Source organism: Pinus tabuliformis, chromosome 1_1 (assembly GCF_031772625.1).
Source record: "Pinus tabuliformis cultivar Carrire ecotype Pingquan chromosome 1_1, CPIR1, whole genome shotgun sequence".
Classification (NCBI taxonomy): domain Eukaryota; kingdom Viridiplantae; phylum Streptophyta; class Pinopsida; order Pinales; family Pinaceae; genus Pinus; species Pinus tabuliformis.
The window spans coordinates 149,192,238-149,216,252 of NC_142297.1; the positions used below are offsets into that span (position 1 = coordinate 149,192,238).

Consider the following 24,015-nt stretch of genomic DNA (forward strand, 5'->3'; position numbering starts at 1 on the left):
TCAGCCATAAACAACTGGCGACCCTCCTTCTAGCACCAGAAATGTTGACGATGTTAGACTCCCCAACATTCAGAGGATCTCCCCGGTATGAAGTCCTAACTAGAACTCACATCGTTTGGTGTAGGAGTCCCATCCGGTATGATGGCCCATTTGCCATTATCTTAAATGTTTGCCTTAGCTCTCTGCTTTGTCTTCGAACAACGAGGTTCACATTCCTGGTGAATGCTAGTGTTACTTGTGTCAAGGTTCTTTCGTAGCAAATGAGAGAGGGTGGGAGTGAGTCTCAAGTCGAATGGGAGGAAGCCCCAACTCTATTAGAAACAAACAACACAACAATACATGCACAGCTTCCGGAAGAGCAATCCACATGGATGCAGCAGTCACAACACACAAGGAAGATGCCACGTACAACACCCAACGAATCAATCCGCGCAAGTGCGATGGTCGTTATAACAAGTTTATGTGAAAGGTTTTTTCTATGTCCGGGGAGGAAACCAACACGGACAAGACAATCTTAACAACTTATACAACACATTTTCATTTATATATATATTACAACAACTTAATAAATTCAATTGTTTAACACAAGTTAAAGAAACATCTATTACAAGTGTTCCAGATTAATTCTTACAAATAGTTACAACGCATGTGAGAAAATTTGTTGGCCTGTGAGCAAGCTTCTGAATTAAGCGAAAGTTCCAAGACACATTGATACACCATACATCACTAACCCCGTAGGTAGGGCGTTAGAGTCACTACTCGCTCCTCAAAGAAAAGATTACAGACACTCAAGGCTATGTGGGAGGAGCCAAGGTGAAAAGACCTTTGCATATACAAATGAGGAGGTATTTATAGCCAAGGGTGAAACTGGCCCTTGTGACTGTTTGACTTCCATGAAGTTTCGGATTACATGACTCTTCATATTACAAGTGGGTCTCTTGGACTTCCAGGTTACATTAGATTGATTGACAACAGTGTGGCCCACATTAGTGATGTGGACGACGTGATTGATAACACGACTCGACATGACAGCGCTGGTATGTTCATGTTGTTGCTGGTGTGCATGTCGAGTTGCAGTGTTGCTGAATGATGGATGTCCTCTTGGTGTATCACAACTTCCCCTCTGTATGGAAAAGTGTGCAGAGTCCTTAATGGTCATTGGGTTTGCTTGATGTTGCATGTGCATGTTGCTCCTTTGCTTGTATTTTGGCATGCTTGACATGTTCGTCCCTTCGCAAAAATATCTCCTCGCATGTTCGCTCATCTGTTTGTCCGCGCATGTCGTCCGTTTTTCCGTTGGCAAACACACCTTTGCATGTTCGTTCACAAACACATTTCTTCGCATGCGTCGTTTGTTCGTCTGTTTGTGAACACGTCCTTTTTCATGTACTCTCCTTGTTCATCCCATTTGTTGTCGCATCATGTTTGTTCATGTACTTGTATCTGCAGTCACTCATGACGAGACGACATAAAATCCATAAACCTCCCAATCTACCATGATGCATGGTGGTTCGCTTTCAGATGCAAGTGATCGGGAGAGAGGGAAACGCTGTGAAATTGCACAATGCAAGTTTCAAGCTAGGATGCAAGCTCCGGGCAGTGTTGGTGAAAATTGCGCAAAGGTCACTAAGGGACCGAGATGTACAACCCAGATCAACAGTGCGGGCAGGAGAGGGCCTTGGTAGCAAAAAATATGCAATTCTTGGAGGGATCTCGATGCGGGTTTCAGGAGGCTTGACAGCAAAAATGGCGCAATTCTTGGAGGGAGCTGACAACAGCCTGCGAGAAGGCTTAGCAGCAAAAACTATGTATTCCTGGAGGGAGCTGGCAACAAGCTACGAGGTTTGCTGGAGACAAAAAATGCGCAAATGCTGGGAAGTTGACCCGTTCAGAATCTCTATGCAGTTTCTACGCTAAGAAGGATGTTGGGCCACTGATGGGCTTGCTCAAAAATCTACCCATTTTTCTAGGTGAGCAGTTAGTTGGCTGTCTGGATGTCTAGCTGGAAAAACTGTGAAATTCATGAGGGTAGACAGGGAGGGACACTTTGTGTCTGTCCGACCTGTCTGCATAATTTTCTCAGTGAGAAAAGTGGGAAAGGTCTCCAGCTTTTGTGCAATTTTTTATGGGAGTGAGTCCCAAGGTCACTGCCTGATACAACTCTCCAGTTTGCCAGCAAAAGGGGTGGTTGATCAGCTTGCAGACATCGTAGATTTAAATGGCTTGTTCAACACTTCTGCAATGTTTTGGGTGACAGTTGGTCAAGTCGATTGTCGGGTGGAAGTTCAGCTATTAGAAGGTGATCCGGTCATCAGAATTACAACAAAATGACTAAGTGTCTGAACGAGTGAATTTGTGATTACGTGAATTTCGCAAACACGCACTCAACATAGCTTGACAACAAGACGCTTCAAACCATCAAGACAACATATGCTCAACATGACTAATCGACGATGTGAGCGAAAAGTGCGACACTTGTGATGGATCATTGAATGATCATGACGGCGCTTGCACGACAATGCATACAACTTTGTATGTAAGTGCGACGAATGTTTACATAGTGAACACAATATGTACACACGAAGCGAAGACCTTGTGCACAACTAGAACATGGTTGCAAGCGTGACATGGTGACCAACATGAAAAACCTGTCTGTTGAACAGTCAAGAAAATAGGGTGCAAAGACTTACACGAGCACAATGGGATGAGCCCGAGTGATTGCAAACATCAAGTAAAATTCGAGGGAGGCTCAGAATTGGTTGCAGGCCAAAATTTTGGAGGGTGTTGTAGCCGCTACAACATGACACTATGCAATTAAAGGTATAAAACTATGAAAATCCAGTTGCAATTCAAGCTATTCTGGTACAATCAATGCATTGACAACATTTTTCTCTATAGAATGCATGACATTCTCAACCTGTAAACACATTAACCTATTGAGAATATCATAATATTCAGTAAACAACCAAACAGACTATGCAATTTGATGTTTTTCTCTATAACAATGCAGTTGTAGTTGACGTTATGATAACACCATTAATGCACTCACAACATTTTCCTCTGAGGTATCCACCACATTCTAAACCTACAAATACATCAATGTACTTAGTAGATCATTGTACTCAATAAACAAGGTAGTGTCGCATTCCGTGGCTTACAACCACAAACCATTGATTTTTTTATATAAATAAGAGGGTCACAATACAAAAAAATTAAGAATGAAATATAAGAGGGCCATAATATGATCAAATTAATATTGTAATGTTGGTCACCAAATAATGATGGATGCATGTGCTTTAATTGAAAGTGGAATCAGTGACTAGCCAATGATCATGGCATTGCTAACAACCACATCCTCTCCCCTTTCAGATATTTCCTAAGTTGTCGAAACCAACAATATCAAACCTTGGGTTGTCTCTTTTTCCTACTTAAGTTTCTTACTTAAGCATAATTATAACTCGACCACCTAGGAGCTTAAATGTAGAAATCTTGGAAGCCTCGGAAGTTGTGGCCCTAAATAAGAGTGCTTAAGCAAGGAAAGAATCTTAGGGCCATAAAGGATAATTCCATTGATATCATGCTACAAAAATATGGTCTTATGCCCTCATAGAACTTCAAAATAAGAAGTATGCCCATATGAGAGGGTACTATTTGGAAATCCATAAAGGAGAGGTTGCCATTTGGAAACCTTGGAAGGGTTCCTACTTAAGCTTAATCAAAACTCAATGACCCAGATGCTTCAATGGAGAAAACTTGGAATCCAAAGAGGTTACAACCATGCTTGATAACATCTAAGTAAGGATGATGGCATAGATGAATTTTTGGGCAAATCCAATCATGGGCTCTCTTGTGACTTCATAGTAAGATCTCTACCCATCTAAGAGGTAGCCATTTGGAAACCCAAGAAATGTTACCAAAAACTACCAGGAAAACTTTGCAGAGAGATAAATCCTTATAAGACAAGACAAAGATTAAATTTGAGAAATATCACTGTAGGTAGGACTTCCACATTTTCTATTTTTAAACATGGAAATTATAAAATACAACCTCCCACATTATTATACTAATGTTGGGGTCATTTAGGATTGATATAACAAGCCTCTCCATCTTGACCTTGACACCTACTAGATGTTTATGTTATTTCTCCTCTCTATATCCTCTGCATTAGTGCGTCTGCACTCTCTTCAAAGTTATGATAAGCACATTGGATAGATAAGTCAATTTCCATTGAACAACCATCGACAATTTATTCATTACCACATTGAAGCACCACTCCAATGTATGACATTATAAGGAGTGGGTTGAAGCCTAAGCTCCATTAGGATGGAGAACACAATCACAAGACTACAAGCAGGTGCAACATAGGAGACTTGAATCTAAGGTGAGTAATGGCATTGTAACATGCAAGGGAATGGCTTCCACATGATTATGTTTTGTGGCTAGCCCTACCGCATTTTTCACTATGGTTGAAGCTTGGGCTATGAGAATCCATTGCATCGAACAACCCAAAATTATCATCTCTTAGGATCTTATATATATATATATATCAAACACCTTCCAATTCTAAAAAATATACAAGACTACCAAGGCCAGACTCCAGATAAACTATATTCCTATTACTGAAATATTGACACTTTCTCTATCCAACACTTGACTCTATAAATTAGGATATATCCCCCAAATTCAAATAATGGATATGAAAATCAAAGTGGACCTCAAAACTAACATAGTGATTCAATCTAAGATATGTAAGCAGTGTTTGGCAATTAATAATTCAAGTCGAGTGAATAGTTCAAGCACCACACGTCGAAGATAACATGAGCTTGCACCACACACAGACGAGATCATCAATAATCTCGTTTGACTTCCAAAAGTGAAAAATCATAGAAGAAGACTTACGAATATTGTTTTCAACAGCCACAAGAATACCAAATGATATATGTGAACTAGATCAAGTAGAAAAAAAGAAAATTACAGCCAAGAAAAGGATCCAAAAGCACAACAAAGAAGCAAAGGACAAGAATATAGAAGTTGTATTGAATTTGAAATGTTCAAGCGGAGAAGCCCCAAAGACATAAATTACACTTTGACATTGATTTCAAAGGGAGAGATAGAAGGAAGTGCATTATGGATAAAATTGAAGTGAAGCATGGAGACAAGGGGAGCATGATTGTGGGCATCAATGAAAAAGGAGGAGATTGTTGGAAGAATTTGTCATTGATGACAAATAGTGAATTGGCCATCATTTTTTTGATGATTTTCATGCACATTTCAACAAATTTGGATGTAAGGACACTCTAGATTGGTAGCCCTTTTTAAGCCATTTCATTTGATTGGTGCCACACCCTGTGGGTCCTCTTGGTTGGAGAGATATTATTTTTTGAAGTTTTATGCCCCAAAAATTAGTTTAGCACAACACCTTTTTCCCCAAAAGCTTATGACCTTATCACTTCATTGTAACCCCTAAAATAATATTAAATATGTGACTTGAATTAGCCTAAAATCATCAACCTTGAAAGGAGAATATATGAAAGCAAAAAAATGTTTTTCTTAAGTGTTCTAAGCCTCCTCTAAATAAGTTGGCTCACCTCCATCAGGTCAACGTCAATACAACCATGTATTTCATAAAGAATATCATTATTTTTGTCAAGTTGGTCGTAGTTAAGGGCTCCTCCAATAAGGGCTCCTCCAAAACACACACACACACACATATATCCTCTCGTGGAAAAACCCAAGAGAAAGCAATTTAGGTGATCTGAGAGTTTTATAAGAAGAACAATTCCACAACCTAAACTATTTTGAATATTTGGAGAAGTCCAAGTCTTAAGAAGGGTTATTTAATTTGGTTTTCACATTTCTTTTGGTGTTTCTTATTCGTTGGGTAGAAACTATCTATGGCGCCTTCAAAGATAGATCAGTAAGTATTTTTAGGATATTCTAGGACACGACCTATGTTAGATATTGACCTCTGAAGAAAACATATAAAGCTTCATTTTGGTCCTCCTAAGGCCTTATTCATACCTCTTGAAGCATTAAATTGTTGGTCCCTTTCAAGGTTGGTCTAATGCCCTAATCAAGATTTTTCCTAGTCCTAAACGTGGTCTGTCTATGGCCTAATTCGGCCTTGTATTAGGGCATATTTATGACACTGAATTCTAGCATCTCTCTAAGGGCTATTCAACCGTACAATAGTCCTCCAAAGGAAGTCCGACCTTCATGATTTTGAGCATATACGAGCCCCCTTCTGAAGTTGGTCTAAGCCTTATTTTGAAGTGTTTTCAATCTGAGTTGAGGCCCCATCCGAGATACATTAAGTTTTAATTTTAAGGTCTTATCCTAATCAACCCAGAGACTATTTTGAGTCTATTTAAGTAGTCCTTGGAGAGAAAATTGGAAGGAAGAGCAAAGAAGGTTAAATCATCTTGAAGTGTTTATCGTGGAGCAAACCTTGATATTGATTTGTAGCAAAACTTGAGAGCATAATTGTGGAAGACCTTCGATGATCTAAAGTAGACCTTGAGAGATGACTTTGATATATAATTTGAGGCACACTTTTGAAGTGGTTTTGAAGTAGGCTCTGACTACATTCTTGTGGAAGTTTGGAAAGTTGCCTTAACAAATATGAAGCATACCATGGAAAAATTATTTGGAGGTATGAACTAGATTTAATTTATTTTATTAGAGGATAGAATTACTCTTGAAAACTTATTGGAATTGTTCTGGAAGTTGAATATGTTTATGAAAAGATAAGAGAGATTGTATCTTGTTGTATTTGGTTCATTGTCCCTAGTATGGGAGCTCAAGAAGTTTATGTCTTATATTTTATTATATAGGGAGGAAAGGTAGTGCTAGGGAGAGAAGTTGTAGCTTCCTTTAGGAGGTCATCGACTCCTTCCAGTCGAAGCTAGAAAATCTTTGGGGTGTAGCCCTTCCAGTTTCAGCTCGTAAAATGGAAGTCACAATTCCCTTGTAATACAAATATATTGTTCATATATATCTTATGTTCCTTTGATGTGATGTTATTGGTTAATGGTTTTGATACTAAATGTATGAAAAAGTGAAATATTGTTTCACCCCCCTATCAGTATTTCCAACATTGACGAGATTCGTTTTCTAGTGGGGTTAGAGTATAATGTACCTATGGGGATAATATAGAGTACTTAAGGATGTACTCAAGGGGAGTAATAGTATAATAATAAAAGTGAAGGCCATTTAATGTAAGGTGGGCTAGGTCCACTATTTCATTAAATAATTCCTACTATGGTAACAAGTATTGAATGGATGTAATGGGACCTCATTTAAAAAATTCCACTAGGAAGTTAGGAGTTTGTTATCGTTAGAGTTTTCTTGATAATTATAAATAAAGATGGAGAACTCCTTAGCATGGTGTAGAATAATATTGTAAATTAAGCCTAGCTCATTACGATATTGTCTCATAAAATAGGGAAGTGAATAGGAATGGATTATTTTCATAAAAGACTCAATTGTGAGTTGTTACCCCACCTTTAAGGGTTTGATATATAAAATGTTAAGTATTTCTATATTTGGTATGTGGATTTATATAGAGAACTTGGATACTTAACACAATAACCTTTCTTTGATATGAGTTATAAGTTTTAGACCATCACAATAAAGTAATCACACATATTATTTATAAAAATAAAAAGGAAAATAATAGAATTCACACATATTACTCAAAGATTTACCTTGGAAACCCTTAATTAGGAAAACCAACAAATTTTCAAGCCACACCTCTAAATTTCATTGTATTCATTTCACCATTTATAATATAATATACATGATTTGGCATAATCCAAACCCATAATCCTTTTTCCCAAATTAGAATACAACACTAATTCTTTTTCCATAGTTAGATTATAATGCAAGAACAATCATAATGTATAGATAGTAATGAAAACACATGTAATGACATGCATAGATGTAAGGACAAGCACAATAAGTGGATAGTTATGAGAACACATGTAAGGAGATACAAAGAGAAAAGATAGACATGACAACACATGTAATAACATGGCATGGAATGGATATAACCATGCATCATGCAAATAATGTAGTCATGTGTCAATCAAAGACATGCAAGATATTCCTAATGGAAAGGGACACTTATCCAATAACATGAGTCAGTTTGTTAAAAAGTTTTGACTTTTAAGGAAAACGTTTATAATGCATCTATACCATAGAAGTATTGTGGATCTATTTGAAATCAAGTTCCTTTAAGGTATCCGTGATGCATTGAATTATGGTCAACTTTTAGTGGCATGCATGTGGAAGGTTGAATAAAGTGGCAATGCATTGATAGTAGAATCAAGGTGAAATATATCAATATGGTTGTTATCCTAGATCATTAATATTTTATTGGAGATTGGTAAATGGATGATAGAAGGGGTATATAATTTAATGTGGGCATGAACCTCATCAGTAAGTGTCAGAGATGGAAAATAGAAACATCACCATGCCGACCAAAATAGTGAAAAAGAAGATGTTAGATATCATTTTGGGATCCAATTGCGTTAAGTAAGTCATTCATGTATGACCATTTCCATGAGAGGTAGTCGTAACTAAATAATTTCTCATGATTTTTTGAATAGTTCACTTGGCACTCATTGCATCGGGTGATGCTCACAGGGGTGAAGAAGCGGGATTGAAACTAGTGAAATGAATCATATAGCGTCAATCATCACTTCTGGGGCTTGTACCCGGTAAACACGACTTCCTAAGAGGTCACCCATCCCAGATTGAATCTGGCTCAAGCGTGCTTAACTATGGAGTTTTCCCCACAATCAAGCCCACTTAGCTTACTACCCCATTTGCAAAACCTTAGCAAGTATTATTCCTCATGAACCATTCAAGTAGAGATCCCTTCACTCTTTTTGAATTTAAGTATTAGGGGGTTTATGCAGTGCATTATATTAGATACCATTTTGGGATTCAACTGCGTTAAGTAAGTCATTCATGTATGACAATTTCCATGAGGGGTAGTCGTAACTGACTTATTTCTCATGATTTTTTGAATAGTTCACTTAGCAGTCATTGCATTGGGTGATGCTCACAGGGGTGAAGAAGTGGGATTGAAACTAGTGAAATGAATCACATAGCGTCAATCATCACTTCTGGGGCTTGCACCCGGTAACTAGGACTTCCCGGGAGGTCACCCATCCCTGATCGCCTCTGGCTCAAGCGCGCTTAACTGTGGAGTTTTCCCCACAATCAAGCCCACTCAGCTCGCTACCCCATTTCTTCACCCATATGAGCATCACCCGATGCAATGAGTGCTAAGTGAATTATTCAAAAAAAACATGAGAAATTAGTCAGTTACGACTACCTCTCATCGAAATGGTCATATGTGAATGACTTACTTAACGCAGTTGAATCCCAAAATCATATCTAATATAATGCACTGTGTAAACCCCCTAATACTTAAATTCAAAAAGCGTGAAGGAATCTCTACTTGAATGGTTCATGAGGCACAATACATGCAAGGTTTTGCAAATGGGGTAGCAAGCTAAGTGGGCTTGATTGTGGGGAAAACTCCACAGTTAAGTGCGCTTGAGCCAAAGGCGATCTAGGATTGGTGACCTCCCGGGAAGTCCTGGTTACCGGGTGCAAGCCCCGTAAGTGATGATTGATGCTATGTGATTCATTTCACTAGTTTCAATCCCACTTCTTCACCCCTGTGAGCATCACCCGATGTAATGAGTGCTAAGTGAACTATTCAAAAAATCATGAGAAATTATCCAATTACAACTACCTCTCATGGAAATGGTCATACGTGAATGACTTAATGCAGTTGAATCCCAAACTGATATCTAATATAATGCACTGCATAAACCCCCTAATACTTAAATTCAAAAGGAGTGAAGGGATCTCTACTTGAATGGTTCATGAGGCACAATATTTGCTAAGGTTTTGCAAATGGGGTAGCAAGCTAAGTGGGCTTGATTGTGGAGAAAACTCCACAGTTAAGCGCACTTGAGCCAAAGCCGATCTGGAATGGGTGACCTCCCGGGAAGTCCTGGTTACCGGCTGCAAGCCCTGGAAGTGATGATTGACGCTATGTGATTCATTTCACTAGTTTCAATCTCACTTCCTCACCCCTGTGAGCATCACCCGATGCAATGAGTGCTAAGTGAAATATTCAAAAAAATATGAGAAATTAGTCAGTTATAACTACCTCTCATGGAAATGGTCATACGTGAATGACTTACTTAACGCAGTTGAATCCCAAAATGATATCTAATATAATGCACTGTGTAAACCCTCTAATACTTAAGGAAGATGCTTTTAGATAGATAGGTTTCATGTTTAAGTATATACACAATGTGAGGGTTGGTATGAGAGGGGGGTAAGCATAGATCTATATAAGGAAATCACCAAAATCTATTTCGAATTGCATTATTCAAAGGTGATTATGTCATCAAGAAATTTGGGTACATACTAAATGGGGTTAGAATAACTTAACAATGAAGCAACCATATGGTAAGAACAAATACAAACAGACCCAAACATATACTCAAAAATAGTAACACCACTATGAGAAAATTATGAATGAGGTAGTGATCTCTTGCCTATGCATAGAAAGGACAATTTGTAACCAAAAAAGGAGAACTCACCAACCAATAGTTGAACAATTGTTGCATGACATGCTAAGCTTGTTAAATGTAGAGATTATATACATTTTTTGGAAATATAAAGAACATATTATATATATGTTGTATTATGCTTAAATATACAGAACAACCAAATTTGGTACAATGTGATGGAAAATTATCCATGATCCATGCCCTAGAAATACTCCAATATTTGAATAACATGTGGAACCATAGTCCAAACTTTACAAGCTTAAGATAACTAAAAACACACTCAATGTACATTGGTTGCAACCACAAATACCACAATTTGTTTAAAGTATTTTTCAATCAACTAAACCAAAGAGGAACCCTCACAGGGATGAGTTTCCCTAATGATGAAATGGATGTTGAGAATAAATATTTCACTCCACTCTAATCTATTGAGGAGTCCTCAAAAAGTTGCATGGATCTAAGAGTGAGAATAATTTCTTAATACAATCTACATAAGCCTATGGCAATTCAATCTATCTAAGAGTCATCCTCAAATGAGTGTATAGATTAAAGGATCATCAACCTGTTGAATTGGACCCTAAATAATTCAACACTTTCAAAATATTAATGCTCTAATATTATTTAATGTATCTATAAAGTAGATAAAATCTACAATACACATACACAATAGAATTTGTCCAGCCAAAAAAACTTTACCTATATATCCATTTATTTTGATGTGATCTATAAAACAAAATAAACAGAGTGCGAAAATAGGAAGACAAACAACTTCTTAGGTCAACCCACTTTTTTAGATGAGCTAAAGTTCCAGAAATACACTCAATCTTTTGAGATTTCAACTATAATGATTACCTTGAAATGGATCAAAAACCTTCAACAACAAAGTTTCGTGATTAAGGTTCCCATTAATCAAGTGGAGTTATAATTTTCAATTAAATTCTTACTAAATATGGGGAAGAATTTCCACATAAAAAATTTGAGATTCTCCACTTATTAATTTACTCCATAAAGAGTAGTCTTTGATCAAGAATAACCAAGTATCTCTCTTTAAAAATGGTAAATCAAACTTTCCCTTGGAAACAAGTTGAGTTTTTTCACTTTGTTGACTTACTAAATTGTTCTCGATTAGATCATTATATTATTTTTCATTTATCTCTATACTTGATGATTCATCTCGTTGGTTCATTTTAACAACAAATTCCAATTTGGATAATTGAGATTTGAAACATTTTGGATCCATTTTGAGACACTAAATGTTATTTTTTGGGATCAAAAGTCCCCCCGCCTTTTAAATTTGATCCCTCAAATGTTGAAATACACTCATAAACCCTTCAAAAAATGAAAGAATAATATTAATTGGAGTTTTTGTGCAAAAAGTATGCCTCTCGCAAGTTGACCTACCATGTTAACCACCATGGTAAGAAAGAATGCCACCTCATCCTCCATTATTGATGTAAATGGGGCTAGTCATGTGTGTAATTTCAAGAGGACAAGGTTCAAAAACCTAACTCTAGTTGAGGGTTGAGGGAGTCAAACCTTACCCATAGTTCGTTATCAGGCAATGCTAAATACCAAGCCACTAGGAGTAGGGTCGTAGTCTATGCTATTGTATTTTTTTCCATATTTTATTAAATTAATTATGTGTGGGAAGTCAAAGAGACGAATGGAGGGAATTAATGTTTGATATCACAATTATGAGCCATCTTCCTCATGTAACTCTTAGAACCCTACAACATTAGAGAGTCTTAAAATCCTGGCCATGGTTGACAATTTTGTTCACAATAACCTTCATGATCCAATAAAAGAGGGACTTGCAAGGCTAGAAGTGCAAGTTTCTAACATAAATGGCATGATGAACCTACTCATTATGACTTTAGTAAGATGGATTGGATGGTTTAGAGAGGAAGGAGGATCTAACTCCAAGATCATATCAAAGTAGAAGTTAGGAGATCAATAGGACCCAGGAAAAGAGTCATGGAAAGTGCCCCTGAAATAGTAGTTGATTTCAAGTTATTATCACTTTGCAATTTCCTAGGTTGAAAAAGAATATCACAGAGGTAACTACCAACCACTTTGGAAGCTGAGATCTAGCCCTACCAGCTTCAGAGAGGGCTCTCTCTGTCAAATTTAACTTTGTTTTGATTAGAATTTTAGGCTAGTTATTGGGCTCAGAGTTTGGTTTTTGAATTGGTTTGGTTGGAACAACAAGGGAAGGCCATTGGGCAATGGAGTCAGAAGAGCTTGGGGTGATCAATTTGCAGAAGTATCAAGCTTAAGTGAAACAAGGCAAGGTAGGCATACTATTGGATCTTTTAGATTTAAATGAAATTAAGTGGAAGAAGATAAATAGATTCAATTGAAGCTAAAGAGAAGTTAAGAATTATTTAACTTGATATCAGAAGAAAACATTTAGATTATCCACAGCTAGAATCAGAGTGTATCTTTCAACAAATTATGTTCATCAACTTTCTGTAAAATAATTCAAAATTAAGAACACATAAGTATGGAAAGAAATAAATAAACACATAGACAATGAGAGAAGCACTTCACCAAATAGATATGACACAGGAATTCTGAAACAACTTGTATTGTGTTATTGCAAAAGGTCACTTCAACTCAATGAACAACTTTACAATGAAAGGTTACTTCAAATTATGAAATATTCATACAAATTATAAACTAAAATATCTTGAAAAAATATGAAGAGCTATTACAAATATTTGAAAATTGTATTACAAAAACAGAACACAAATAAAGGCAACTAAAACTATTTGAAGAGTTATGGAACTATCCTTGAGGATCATTGTTGATAAATAAGAGCAATTCGAATTTGATTGCAACTCTTATTTGATGAGATGGCATCCAAGTCACTAACTGTCTTTGAGCCTTTTCCTCTTGAAATTCTGAAAAATAGGGTCCTGTAATCCCTTTATATATCCAAAACCATAATAGAAGTTAGAAAATGGAAAGAGGTTTTTATAAATGATGATGTTATCAACAAAAACAACTTTCAGTGTTCTAAAATTCATTTCCATCTGCTCGGAAACCGCAATTGCAAACACTGGCTAAAAATAGGACAAATCAGGAAAATGTGTCTGCAAAGCTTCATCTAAATCTCCCAAACCATAATAGACGTTAAAAATCAACAAAGGATTTTGTACACAAGGATTCTATAAAAAAAAAAAAACTGTTTCATTTTTTGAAAATTCATTTTCGGTTGTTTGTAACCCATGTTTTAAATTACTGTGTTGTATAGGGAAAAAACATAGTTTTAACTGATCATGAAATAGACATATCACATGGAGGCGGGAGTTGACATGGAGGTGAGTGATAATGTGGAGGCACGTGGTTGGAGGAAAAATATTAGGGGGAAGGATGCATTGCAAAATTACAGTGGAGGAGGAGCAGGGACATGGCGGGTGGACATTAGAACGGGTCTAGGTGGTCAACAAGGGCAAGGGTTGGTTGTTTTTCTAAGGGGGGTAGGAGCAGTTAATGGTATGCGAGGGGGGAGGGGTGTGAGAAGTGATGACAAAGAGGCATGTAGAGATGGGGCCCAAAGCATTAAATATATTTTCGGAGCCCCCCTCCGCCGATAAAGGTAGGAGGGGTAGGGGCCACTAAAAAGCAACGATGGTCGTTGATTTGATCGTTAGGTGATCGGATGGTTGCTTCATACAGTTTATTTAACCATGCACACCGACCCCTTTTGTCTTTTCATACCTTTACGACTTTGACATGGTACTTAGGATAAATTACATAGAATGCAACATGTATTTTTTCGACTTTTTCCATGCTAATCTCTTCCCTAATGTAATACTCGTCTCTCTTTGGAAATAATTTGAAGGGTGAAATATTATTTCCCTAATGTAATACTCGTCTCTCTTTGGAAATATTTTGAAGGGTGGAATATTATTTACAACATATCAAACATAATAATCATCAGTAATAATCAAACGATCCTATAAAAAATATAGGACCCTAACATAGACTCTAGCTAGGGATGGCACTCTTCATGTGAGGTGTCAAGAACACCATAGACTAGTAGCCTAATCCACTGGGCTGATCCCAAATCTGCAACCTGTCCTGCCATAAAATCTCTGAAACTGAAATCAAAACCATTCTACACACTGAAAACTGAAATATATACTGAACTGAAAGTTGTACTGCTATGTGGAACTAAAATTGATAATAATGCTTGAAAAAGATGTTTAGAGTGTTGAGCTTATTTGCACACTGCTACCTACTCTACACTGCTAAAAATTATGTTGAATCAAATGATACAAAAATGCCAATGAATCCAGTCAAGTAGCTGCTGAAACGAGTGGACTACTTGACTGCTTGTTAGCAAAATCAAAAGGAAAACTTGACTTTTTGTCCATAAAATCAAAGCTTGAGAGTGCAACGGAAACTTCTGTTGGATCTGGTCATGAAAACATGATTGAACACTTGAGCTAAAAAGAACCTCCATGTAGTTTTCTATAGTATTAGTAAAGGTATGATTAATTAGTTTACCTCGCAAGCCTTCATTGACTGATTGAGCATGGACGATTTCATCAGTTGTATTCTCAAGGTTAAACCCTGATTCCCACTGTTCAGTTTCAACCTTGTGTTTAAAAATAAAACTCTCATCAACCTACAAATCAAAAGGAAATACACTCTCCTCTTGTTTTTGAGAAGGAAGATTTTCCAAGAATTATTTAGGATCTCGGAAATTATAGGATTCAATATGGAAATCCAAAAGTTCAATATCCTTCTCGAATCTTTTAGCAACTAACTTAAGAAAACAAATTTTACTTTCAAGATAAATTTGCTTAATTTCAAACAACGAAACACGACCGTTGAAAAATCTTCATCAATTTGAAAATCGGCTAATTTATCCCTGACTTCTTTTAAAACTTCACAAGATAGAGGATTTGCCACATACCCTGTCATCTCGTTTAGCAAGAAATCTAATTAACTTGTATTGAAGTCGCCATGAATTCTCTAAAATATGGATTCTTTGACAGTGGAGTCACACTAAAAACTTTGAAGCTCTGGATACTTTGAACATGGAGTCACTAGGTGAATGATACAACCTTCTTATGTCTGATCACTATCCACATCAATAATGAGATCTGGAACTTGATATGCTATTTTGAGGAACCTACAATGTTTGTTCCCTAGTATGGTCGCCACTATGTTATCACTCTGTAATTTCTGAGGTTGAAAATGAATATCATAGAGGTAACGACCAACCACTTTGGAAGCTGGGATCTACCCCTACCAGCTTCAAAGAGGGCTCTCTCTCTCAAATTTAACTTTGTTTTGATTAGAATTTTAAGCTAGTTATTGGGCTCAGAGTTTGGTTTTTGAATTGGTTTGGTTGGAACAACAAGGGAAGGTCATTGGGCAATGGAGTCAGAAGAGCTTGGGGTGATCAATTTGCAGAAGTATCAAGCTTAAGTGAAACAAGGGCATGGTAGGCATACTATTGGATCTTTTAGATTTAAACGAAATGAAGTGGAAGAAGAGAAATAGATTCAATTGAAGCTAAAGAGCAGTTAAGAATTCTTTAACTTGATATCAGAAGAAAACATTTAGATTATCCATAGCCAGAATCAAAGTGTATCTTTCAACAAATTATGTTCATCAACTTTCTGTAAAATAATTCAGATTTAAGAAAACATAAGTATGGAAAAAAAGAATTAAACACATAGACAGTGAGAGAAGAACTTCACCAAATAGATATGACACAGGGATCATGAAACAACTTGTCTTGTATCACTGCAAAAGGTCACTTGAACTCAGTGAACAACTTTACAATGAATGGTAGTCTTTCTCATTACAAATCCCAACATCTATTACTTCAAATTATGAAGTATTCATACAAATTCTAAACTAAAATATCTTAAAAAATATCAAGAGCTATTACAAATATCTGAAAATTGTATTACAAAAATAAAACACAAATAAGGCAACTAAAACTATTTGAAGAGTTATGTCACTATCCTTGAGGATTTTTGTTGATAAATAAGAGTAGTTCGAATTTGATTGCAACTCTTATTTGATGAGGTGGCATCCAAGTCAGTAACTGTCTTTGAGCTTTTTCCTCACGAAATTCTTAAAAATAGGGTCCTGTAATCCCTTTCTATATCCCAAACCATAATATATGTTAGAAACCTAAGAGAGGTTGTTATAAATGATGATGTTAGCAACAAAAACCTCTTTCTATTTTTAAAGATTCATTTTCACCTGCTCGAAAACAACATTTGAAAACACTAGCTAAAAACAAGAAATTTCGAGAAACTATGCCTGCAAAGCTTCATCTGAATCTCTCAAACCATAATAGTTGTTAGAAAACTGAGAGAATTTTCTGTACACGAGGACGTTATAAACAAAAACCTCTTTCAATTTTTGAAAATTCGTTCTCCCTTGTTTGTAAACCATGTTTTAAATTACTGTGTTGTATAGGGAAAAAACATAGTTTTAACTCATCATGAAACAAACATATGATGTGGAGGTGGGAGGTGACATTGATGTGAGTGATAATGTGGAGGCATATGGTTTGAGCAAAAATATTAGGAGGGAGGATGCGTTGCAGAATAGCAGGGGAGGAGGAGCAGGGACAGGGACGTGGCGGGTGGACGTCGGCACAGGAGTAGGTGGTCAACAGGGACAAAGGTTGGTGGTTTTCAAAGGGGGGTAGGAGCGGTTAATGGTATGTAAGGGGGGGTGTGATGTGATGAGAAGGAAGCACATTGAGATGGGGCCCAAAGAGATAAACAATTTTTCAGACCCCCCCTCCGCTGATAAAGGTAGGAGAGGTAGGGGTGGCTGAAAAGCAACGATGGTCGTTGATTTGATCGTCGGGTGATCGAATGGTCGTTTGATACGGTTTATTTAACCATGCGCACCGACCCCTTTTGTATTTTCATACCTTTACGACTTTGGCATGATACTTAAGATAAATTACATGGAATGCGACATGTATTTTTTCGACTTTTTCCCTGCTAATCTCTTCCCTAATCTAATACTCATCTCTCTTTGGCAATAATTTGTAGGGATAAGTATTATTTACAACATCTCAAACATAATAATCATCAGTAATAATCAAGCGATCCTATAAAAAATTATAGGAACCTAACACGACTGTCATTAACCTTTCATAATACATGTTCAAAATGGAAGCAAAGTAGACATAAACACATACCAAAGGTGAAATCAATTCATTCAAATTATATTATGGATTACAACCACTCGAGGTTTATTGCAACATTCACCATATGGAGAAAGAACAAAAGGTTTTATTTGTTGGATTAAAGTTAGAGGGCCATGCTTTAACATAGTTGGAAAATCATATAGAAGCACTTAGGCTAGAATGTGGTTCATCTCTAGAAAGAGCAAAAGATATTATTTGTTGGATTAAAGTTAGAGGGCCATGATTTAACTTAGTTGGAAAATCATATAGAAGCACTTAGGCTAGAGGGTGGTTCATCAACAACTAGGTGGAAGGACTTCTAGAATTTCATTAAGTCATAATTCTACCCCATTAAGTATGCGTAGGACCAATGCATCTAATGCAACTACTTCAGGCAGAGGCAAGGGAAAAGTGTATAGGAGTATGACACTGAGTTTAGAAAGATGGTCATCATAATCAATATTTCTCCCATGGACCCGGATGTACTCCTCAAGTACTTACGGGGCCTACATAGCCATATATGGAATTATTTTCAAGCTAAGAACAATGGACAAGAAATGTTCTAGTTTATATGTGGTTACCATAGATATACAAAGGAGTTCTCAAGGATCCTAAAGGGCTACCACCTAAGAGGGAAGTGGATAATTAAATACTATTAAACCTTAACTCCCTATTATTGAAGAATGGACTGTATAAATAATCAATTCTATAAAAAAGTGAAGAGAAGTATTTGTAACAATTGCCAAAGAAGGGGTTGATTCGACCTAACACCTCACCTTGTGGGTCAACCATCATAATTATACTAAAAAAGAATGGGACCCAACAAACGTGAATCAATGACAAGGAACAAGATTACACTTAAGAATCGTTACCCTATGCCTAAGATAGATGATAAGTTAAATCGATTGCAGCTTGCAAAATACTTCACCACATTGGATTTAAAATTAGGATACCATGAGCTTGAGTAAAAAACAAAGACATGTTGAAAACCACAGAAGTTTTGTATGAATGGGTGATCATGGCATTTAATTTATACAACTCACTAGATACATTTATGTGACCGATGAATGATGTCTTACACCCATATGTAGATTCACTTGTTATTTGGATGATATATTGGTTTATAGTGTTACATGGAATGATCATATCTCACATCTTATGAAAGTGTTATATACTTTAAAGAAAGATAAACTATTGTATAACCTCAATAAATGTGAGTTTGTGTGGTAGCGTATTTTGTATTTAAGGTATGTGATTGGTCGAGGGGACCATACGATATATCTCACAAATATGCAGGCCATCTTGAAGTGACCAACTACTAGAAATGTCTCTAGAGTTAGAAGTTTTGTTGTAGAAGTACAATACCTATGGAAGTTCATAGATTTTCTTTCAAAAGTAGCTACGCCACTCTACGCCATAATAGTGAACACAAAAAATTTCTAGTGTGTAAGGAATCAACAAAAGGCCTTTGATGAGCTGAAAATAAAAAATAGTAAAGCACTAGTTCTCACATTACCAAACATGTAGAAACCATTCAAAGTGTAGATAGATGCAAATGAGTTTTCCATGAGAGTGGTCTTTATGCAAGGAGTAAGGCATGTATACTATCATTCAAATGTATTTCTTGGGGTAGTTTTCAACTACCCTACCTACAACAAGGACTTTTATGCCTTCGTACAAGTTGTTAAAAAGTGGAAATATTATGTGATGGGTAAGGGACCATCATCCACACATATCACTAACTACCACAACATATACAAGCCAAAATTACAACTTTCGTAACTCGAATTTACATGAAGCCTTTCACTCATGATGCATACAAAGCATCACGAATAGAATATAAAATCTACAAGGAGGTGTTTCAATAGCCACAAGGATAATGTCATGTAGAAGAAGGTGGTAGTAAAGATAATTATCATCTCAAGAATGGCCTACTCTATAGGCTCGACAAGTTTTGTGTTCATAAAGGTGGGAATCTATAATTTAACAAAAAGTCTCACATATCTAGGATTGAAGAACATTTTGGTGTTGGAAAGAGAACTTCAAACTTACAAAGATATGCATGTTATCCAAGAATACAAGATTAGATCACATGGTACATTATAATATGTATACTTTGTTGTATGAACAAGCCGAGAACCTGGAAGAAAATTCTATACTATCCCTTACCAATACCCGCTAGATCTTTGAAAAGGATTTCCATGGATTTTAAGGGAGGTTTCCCAACGACCAAGACAAGACATGACTACTTGTTTGTGATAATTGATCTATTTAGCAAGATATGCTTTCTTATACCTTATAGAAAGACTATCAAGTGACAAGAAGCAACAAATGTATTTTTGAACAAGTTTAGGTGCACTGTGGGATACCTGGGAGCATCAATTCGGACAAGGACACCAAATTTCCCAATGTATTTTAGAATACATTGTAGGAGAAGATGTGCATGAAGTTGAAGAGTTCTATAGCATTACATCCATAGATAAATGGAAAATAGTAGTCAATAAGTCCCATTTAGCTTTTGAGAGGTTACAATCAAAAGCATCAAAATCCCTGAGATGATAGAGAAACCCAAACTTCTACTAGTAAGTCATATTTTGAAACTTGCTTGGATATTTTCCACCTCCATCCTTAGATGTTGTATATGGATAGGAAGGAGTGAGGGTGGAAACTCACAAGAGATGCATTATGAGCATAAAAATCTGTAGATAATACTGGGGAGATCCATTTGCAAGTAGATGAGATGCTAAAGAAGTTACAAAAAAATGTAATGACAAGGACAAAGAAGTCATTCACAGTGGGAGACAAAGTTTGTTTATAGCTAAACAAGGAAAGAGTAAAGGCTCATGATAAGAAGTTCAAGGTTCTATAGTATGATCCTTTCCAAATATTGGAAAAGGTGGGAAAGAACACGTGCAAGCTCAATCTTCCCACATATATATGAATTTACCAAATACAGAATGTGGAGAATCTCAAACTCTTTGAGCCTTAATTGTTGGATCATGAAGAGGAGTAGGTCCTACCTTCTTTAAAGGACTTACAACCAAATTCTCAAGTAGAGATGGATGATATTATTTTATAGATGGTGTCTAAAACAACAAAACAAGGATAACATGTGGCAGATTGGATTGAAAGAACAATTTCCAGTTAAAGTATAGTGATACTACAAGGAGAAGGTAGAGAACGTATTTCCTCCCATCATTGAGTAAAGACTTTGGGGACCAAAAGCCTTCATAAATGAGGGGTTATTATATGGAATGGATCATTATATTTGTTGTCATCAATAATGATGATTTTGGAGTGAAAAAAAATAGAGGAATCAACTTGCAAGTCATTTTAACATCAAGTCCTAGCTTGGAAAAGTAGGGTTCTAAACCTTTTGAAGCCATTTTGAGGCATCAAATGGCATTTTTAGGGGGTCAAAAACTTCTTGCATTAGCCTATGACCTTGTCACACTAATAAAAAATCAAAGACTTTTCTAACAATACAAAAATTTCATCAATTGAAGTTTGTATGCAAACATTATTGTCCCAGAAGTTGATTACCATGTTGATATGCATGGTGCCAGAGGATGCCATCTCAACCCCTATTACTTGTGCAAATAAGGCTAGCAATGTGTGTTTTTTTGTTGTGATGAACCGTTTTAATGAAAGATCCATGGAAATTTACAAGTCATACATAAAATTTAAAACTAGTGAATCAAAATTTGCATTGGAAAGAAGTTGAGATTATCCATTTATTAGATTAAGTCACCTTATGTGCAAATGGTCAATCAAGATTGACCTTCCCTACACTTGCAATTATTCAAGAAGAAGTGGTGTAAGGAAACATAATCACTGCCACTGGAGTTAAAAGCTATGCTCTCAAGATTGACCTTCTCTACACTTGCAATTATTCAACAAGAAGTGGTGTAAGGAAACATAATCATTGCCACTCTTGTTAGAAGCTATGCTAAAAATTGCAAATTGATACCTAAAGCTGAGAAATTAATTGCCTAATCAAGCACAAAGATTTCATAAATTTTGGTAAGATTAAAAGACTTGCTTAAATTATGGTGGGTAGTACCTTATAGTAAATATGTCATTTGGGTGAGTATGAACTAGTTTCAAGGATTTAAAACTTGGATTATTTTCTTATCAATAAAAAATCACTGCACAAATATGTAAAAATCATGATGGGTAGTACCTTATAGTAATTATGTCATTTAGTTGAGTTTGAACTACTTTCAAGGATTTTAAATTTGGATTATTTTCTCATCAATAAAAAACTGCACAAATATCTAAAAATCATGGCATGAATATTGCAACCTTATTCAAAAATTATGGCAAAAAAAAAAATATGTGAAATAATTATGCACTTGGACTATCTAATTAGACTACGAAAAAGAAAATTATAGGGGAAAATGTGAATTATTTTCAAGAATTTTAAATTTTGATAATTTTCAAAGAAACTTAACAATAAAACATCACTAACAAATATCTAACCGTCATAACATGAATATTAAGATTTTATGCAAAAATTATAGCAAAAAACATACGAAATAATTATCTACATTATATTGTTAAAAAACTTAATTAAAAACATAAGTTATATTCTAAAAAAATATTAAAAAATAAATATTTATTTTACAAATTTAGATTATTCAATACTAAACTAATAATATATATATATAGTTTGACCATAACAGGAACGTTTTACTAACGAGATAAACCAACATAAACAAATAAATACTAGAACCATCCTAACTGTGAAATTAACATATATATTCGTGCGTATAGTATGCTTTGGCTTGCATTATCCGACTGGTATGCTTTGTGTAGCGATGGCCAGCAAGCATTTTGAAGGGTGATCATCATTGTGGCTAACTACCATTTAGATTACGTGACTGAACTAGATTATGTGTACTACTGTAGGCCGCTTGTGCACCAACAGGTAATATTTCATATATCCTTATTTTTTCTCGCCAACCTCACTAATTATATCAGGATATAATGTAGCTTCAGCGATCTAAAAAAGTTTAAACCATAAAAAATAACAAAAGATTGGAACTCAGAATCAGGGTAATAAATCTCACTATCCACCGCCCCGTCAGGATAACTCCCCATAAGAATAAAACAGTACCATAAAGGAGCTGTGGAAAGTTGTAACTAAACCCTAAAAATAGGTAGTTTGTTAATGTATATGCTCACAATTAGATTTTGGCAGGTGAGTTATTCGATTATAATCGTATATAACCCTTAATCATTTAATCTCCATTAGCAAACCACATATATATTTGTTGCCGGTAACTAAACACCTATCAAACAAACTTTTCCCTGGCAGCACATAGGTAGGTATATATATATATATATATATATTTATAAAAAATTAAAAACTAAAAAAAAATCCAAAATAACGGCTCGTTAAATGGTTTGGCCTTGTGCAGTCGACCGCAAGACAGTTATGGTCAAGATTGATTATTCTATATTATTGTTAAAGCAAAAACCGTTTACAAATCAGCCAGCCAACGGACATGTTACAAATTTAAAAACCAGAATATACGACCATTTACAATCTATCGGGTAGGTAGGGCAAATACGCAAGAATAGATACCTGGGATTTGCAACTTCATGGAGATAATCTGCATCGCAGAGCACCGAGAGTTCGTAATCTTTCTTCAGCAATCCATTCCTGCGTTTGGAAAATGTAACCTGCCTGGTGGACAGCATTCTCAATCTTGATATTTCCCCTCCCCATTCTTATCTCTCCACTTTATGTTAACAGGTCATGATAACATAACAGAACAGCGCAGCTATATCTATGGCATCAAATGATGGCTTCTGATGGTGACCGAAGGCCAGAAAGGCCAAAGTAATAGTGATCACAGAAATTTTCCCTGACCTCTGAAAGAACCCTCCTCAACTCTTAAAGAGTCGCATCCATTCCATCTAAATGTACGCTTCCGTCCAAACAATGGTCCGACGGCGTGGCTTACTTAATTATTAGTACAGTTGATCAGCTGGCTTGTCACATATGATGGTCCTTTCTGTCCAATAATAACTGTTGTCACTTCAGTGTGGTAAGCTTTAACTGTTTACATTAGGATTCTTTGCTTTTCATTTGGGTAAAATTTAAAATTTATATTTAAACCGTTTAATTTGCATTTTTTAATCTCAAAAGGGTTTAAAAATAAATTAGATTTAAGATTTTAAATTATTGTTTTTTCCCAAAAACGTCAAATTTAAATTTAAATTTAA

General features: G+C 35.9%; 1 protein-coding gene across 2 annotated transcripts in view; it reads right to left on the minus strand.

Annotated features, from left to right (window-relative positions):
• LOC149212052 (MADS-box protein AGL42-like) overlaps positions 1-23,665 on the minus strand; it is a 264,748-nt gene extending 241,083 nt beyond the window's left edge. The window contains exons 1-2 of one of the 2 annotated variants that reach the window (XM_089390536.1): positions 23,372-23,665; positions 13,250-13,528 (exon numbers count right to left, since the gene is read on the minus strand). In XM_089390536.1, coding sequence (XP_089246662.1) covers positions 13,402-13,528; positions 23,372-23,487 — 243 coding nt within the window. In that variant the 5' untranslated portion in view covers positions 23,488-23,665 and the 3' untranslated portion in view covers positions 13,250-13,401. Of the gene's footprint in view, positions 1-13,249; positions 13,529-23,371 lie in introns of those variants that run through there. The other variant, XR_016250202.1, reaches the window with a different exon arrangement.
• Positions 23,666-24,015: the final 350 nt, after the last annotated feature.